This window comes from Microtus ochrogaster, linkage group LG1 (assembly GCF_000317375.1).
Source record: "Microtus ochrogaster isolate Prairie Vole_2 linkage group LG1, MicOch1.0, whole genome shotgun sequence".
Classification (NCBI taxonomy): domain Eukaryota; kingdom Metazoa; phylum Chordata; class Mammalia; order Rodentia; family Cricetidae; genus Microtus; species Microtus ochrogaster.
Window position 1 is genome coordinate 37,223,394 of NC_022027.1, and position 3,235 is coordinate 37,226,628.

At 52.4% G+C, this 3,235-nt stretch overlaps 1 protein-coding gene across 1 annotated transcript in view; it reads left to right on the forward strand.

The window, feature by feature from the left end:
* Positions 1 to 3,235, forward strand: part of LOC101988739 — a 78,932-nt gene that overhangs the window by 74,086 nt on the left and 1,611 nt on the right. Inside the window, 2 exon segments of the mRNA XM_026785023.1 lie at positions 49 to 1,278; positions 1,280 to 3,235. The exon segment at positions 1,280 to 3,235 is cut by the window's right edge and continues 986 nt beyond it. Of these exon segments, the coding sequence (XP_026640824.1) occupies positions 49 to 1,278; positions 1,280 to 3,235 (3,186 nt within the window).

The window sequence follows — 3,235 nt, forward strand, 5'->3', positions numbered from 1 at the left end:
CCCCCCTCTCGCTCTTCCCTCTACCCTGCACTAACTAAATCCTCACAGAAAAAGAAACCGCCAGAGACTAAGACAAAGCCAGCCCCACGGGTTTTGCCTCCAGGGGACGACCTCCTGGTGGACCTGCTCACAGAAGAGCCACCTCCATACCAGGACCCTGGCGAGACGGAACCGGACCCCTCGGAGGACGAAGAAGCTGAGGAGCCACCGGAGCCCTCTCCGATGGCAGCCAGACTAAGAGGGAGGAGGGAGCAACAACCTGCTGACTCGAGCACTTCCCAGGCTTTTCCACTCAGAGCAGGCGCCAATGGCCAGACCCAGTATTGGCCCTTCTCGGCCTCAGATCTCTACAACTGGAAAAATAATAACCCCCCCTTCTCTAAGGATCCCTCCATGCTAACTTCTTTGATTGAGTCTATTCTAGTCACCCATCAGCCCACCTGGGATGATTGCCAGCAACTCCTGCAGGCACTTCTAACGACAGAAGAAAAGCAGAGAGTCCTCCTAGAGGCGCGGAAGAATGTCAGAGGGGCTAATGGCCGCCCTACTCAGCTACCTAATGAAATTGATGCAGCATTTCCCCAAGAACGTCCAGATTGGGATTTCACTACAGACGAAGGTAGGAACCACCTAATCCTCTACCGCCAGTTGCTCATAGCGGATCTCCATGGGGCCGCTAGGCGCCCAACCAATTTGGCTCAGGTAAAGCAGATTATTCAGGGCTCCGAGGAAACCCCTTCCACCTTTCTAGAACGACTTAAGGAAGCCTACCGCATTTATACTCCTTATGATCCAGAGGATCCAGGACTAGAAACAAATGTTTCCATGTCCTTCATTTGGCAGTCAGCTCCAGACATTAAGAGAAAATTAGAATGATTAGATAACCTAAAGGAGAGTTCACTTCAGGATTTACTGAAGGAGGCAGAGAGGATTTTCAACAAGAGAGAGACACAGGAAGAGAGGGACGACCGGCTCAGAAAAGAAGCTGAGGAGAGAGACGAAAGACTAAGAAAGGAAGCTGAGGAGAGAGAAAATATGAGGGACCGTAAGAGAAACAGAGAGATTAGCAAGCTTTTGGCCACTGTAGTTTCAGGACAGAGGCAGGACAGACAGGGGGGAGACAGAAGGAGGCCCCCCATGGATAAGGATCAATGTGCCTACTGCAAGGAAAGAGGACATTGGGTCAGAGACTGTCCCAAAATACCCAGGGGACCTTGAAAGCCGAAACCCCAAACCTCCCTTCTGACCTTGGATGACTAAGGAGGTCGGGGTCAGGAGCCCCCCCCCTGAGCCCAGGATAACCCTTAATGTCGGGGGGCAGCCAGTCACCTTCCTAGTAGACACCGGGGCTCAGCATTCTGTGCTGACCCAGAACCCCGGGCCCCTGAGCGACAAGTCTGCTTGGGTTCAAGGAGCTACCGGTGGAAAGAGGTACCGATGGACAACTGATCGCAAAGTTCATCTGGCTACTGGTAAGGTGACTCACTCTTTTCTTCATGTCCCTGACTGCCCATACCCACTACTAGGAAGAGACTTGCTCACAAAATTAAAAGCCCAAATATACTTTGAAAATTCGGGGGTGCAGATCACCGGGCCCCAAGGGCAGCCCCTGCACGTGCTGACCCTAAGCTTGGAAGATGAATACCGGCTCCACGAACCAGCCACAGAACCTGATCCCTTAACAGAGACCTCTTGGCTGACAGAATTCCCTCAAGCATGGGCAGAGACTGGGGGCATAGGATTGGCCAAACAACAAGCCCCCTTAGTTATATCTTTAAAGGCTACAGCCACCCCCATTTTGATCAAACAATATCCCATGTCACATGAAGCCAGAGAAGAAATTAAACCCCACATACGGAGACTCTTGGACCAGGGAATATTAATACCTTGCCAGTCCCCCTGGAACACTCCCTTATTGCCTGTCAAAAAGCCTGGAACGGGGGATTATAGGCCAGTCCAAGACCTAAGAGAAGTCAACAAGCGGGTGGAAGACAAACACCCCACAGTGCCTAACCCCTACAATTTGTTGAGCGGACTCTCCCTGACCTATAACTGGTATTCAGTGCTGGATTTAAAAGATGCATTCTTTTGTCTGAGACTTCACCCAGAGAGTCAGCCTATATTTGCCTTCGAATGGAAGGATCCAGACTTGGGGATTTCGGGACAGTTAACTTGGACTAGGCTCCCACAAGGGTACAAAAATAGCCCTACCCTGTTCGATGAAGCGCTACATAGGGATCTGGCTGACTTTAGGAACCAGCATCCAACACTGATGCTGCTTCAACATGTAGATGACCTCCTACTGGCGGCCACCTCAGAACAGGAATGCAGGGAAGGTACCAAGGCCTTGTTACAAGCCCTGGGGAACCTTGGCTATCGAGCCTCAGCAAAGAAGGCTCAAATTTGTCAGAAGCAAGTTACTTACCTGGGGTACTTGATCAAAGAAGGACAGAGATGGCTGACAGAGGCCAGAAAAGAGACAGTTATGAGAATGCCCGTGCCTCGGACCCCCCGACAACTGAGAGAATTCCTGGGGACAGCAGGATTCTGTCGCCTTTGGATCCCGGGATTTGCTGAAATGGCAGCCCCCTTATACCCTCTTACTAAACCAGGGACTCTATTTGATTGGGGCAAGGACCAACAGAAGGCATATCAGAGAATAAAACAGGCCCTGCTAACAGCCCCTGCGTTGGGACTCCCAGACTTGACCAAGCCATTTGAGCTATTCATAGATGAGAAGCAGGGTTACGCCAAGGGGGTGCTAACACAGAAGCTAGGACCCTGGCGACGCCCTGTGGCCCACCTATCAAAGAAGTTAGACCCGGTGGCCTCCGGGTGGCCCCCTTGCCTCAGAATGGTAGCAGCAATAGCAGTCCTAACAAAGGACGCGGACAAACTGACTCTGGGGCAGCCAGTGACTATTTTGGCCCCTCATGCAGTGGAAGCCCTGGTCAAGCAACCCCCTGACCGCTGGCTCTCCAATGCCCGCATGACCCACTATCAGGCCATGCTTCTGGACACTGACCGAGTCCATTTCGGACCCATGGTAGCCCTGAACCCAGCAACCCTGCTCCCTCTGCCAGAGGGGGAGGCAGAGCATGATTGCCTCGAGATCCTTGCGGAAATGCACGGGACCAGACCGGACCTGACGGATTACCCTCTTAAAGACGCCGACTTCACCTGGTATACAGACGGGAGCAGTTTCCTAAAGGATGGAGAACGAAGGGCTGGGGCA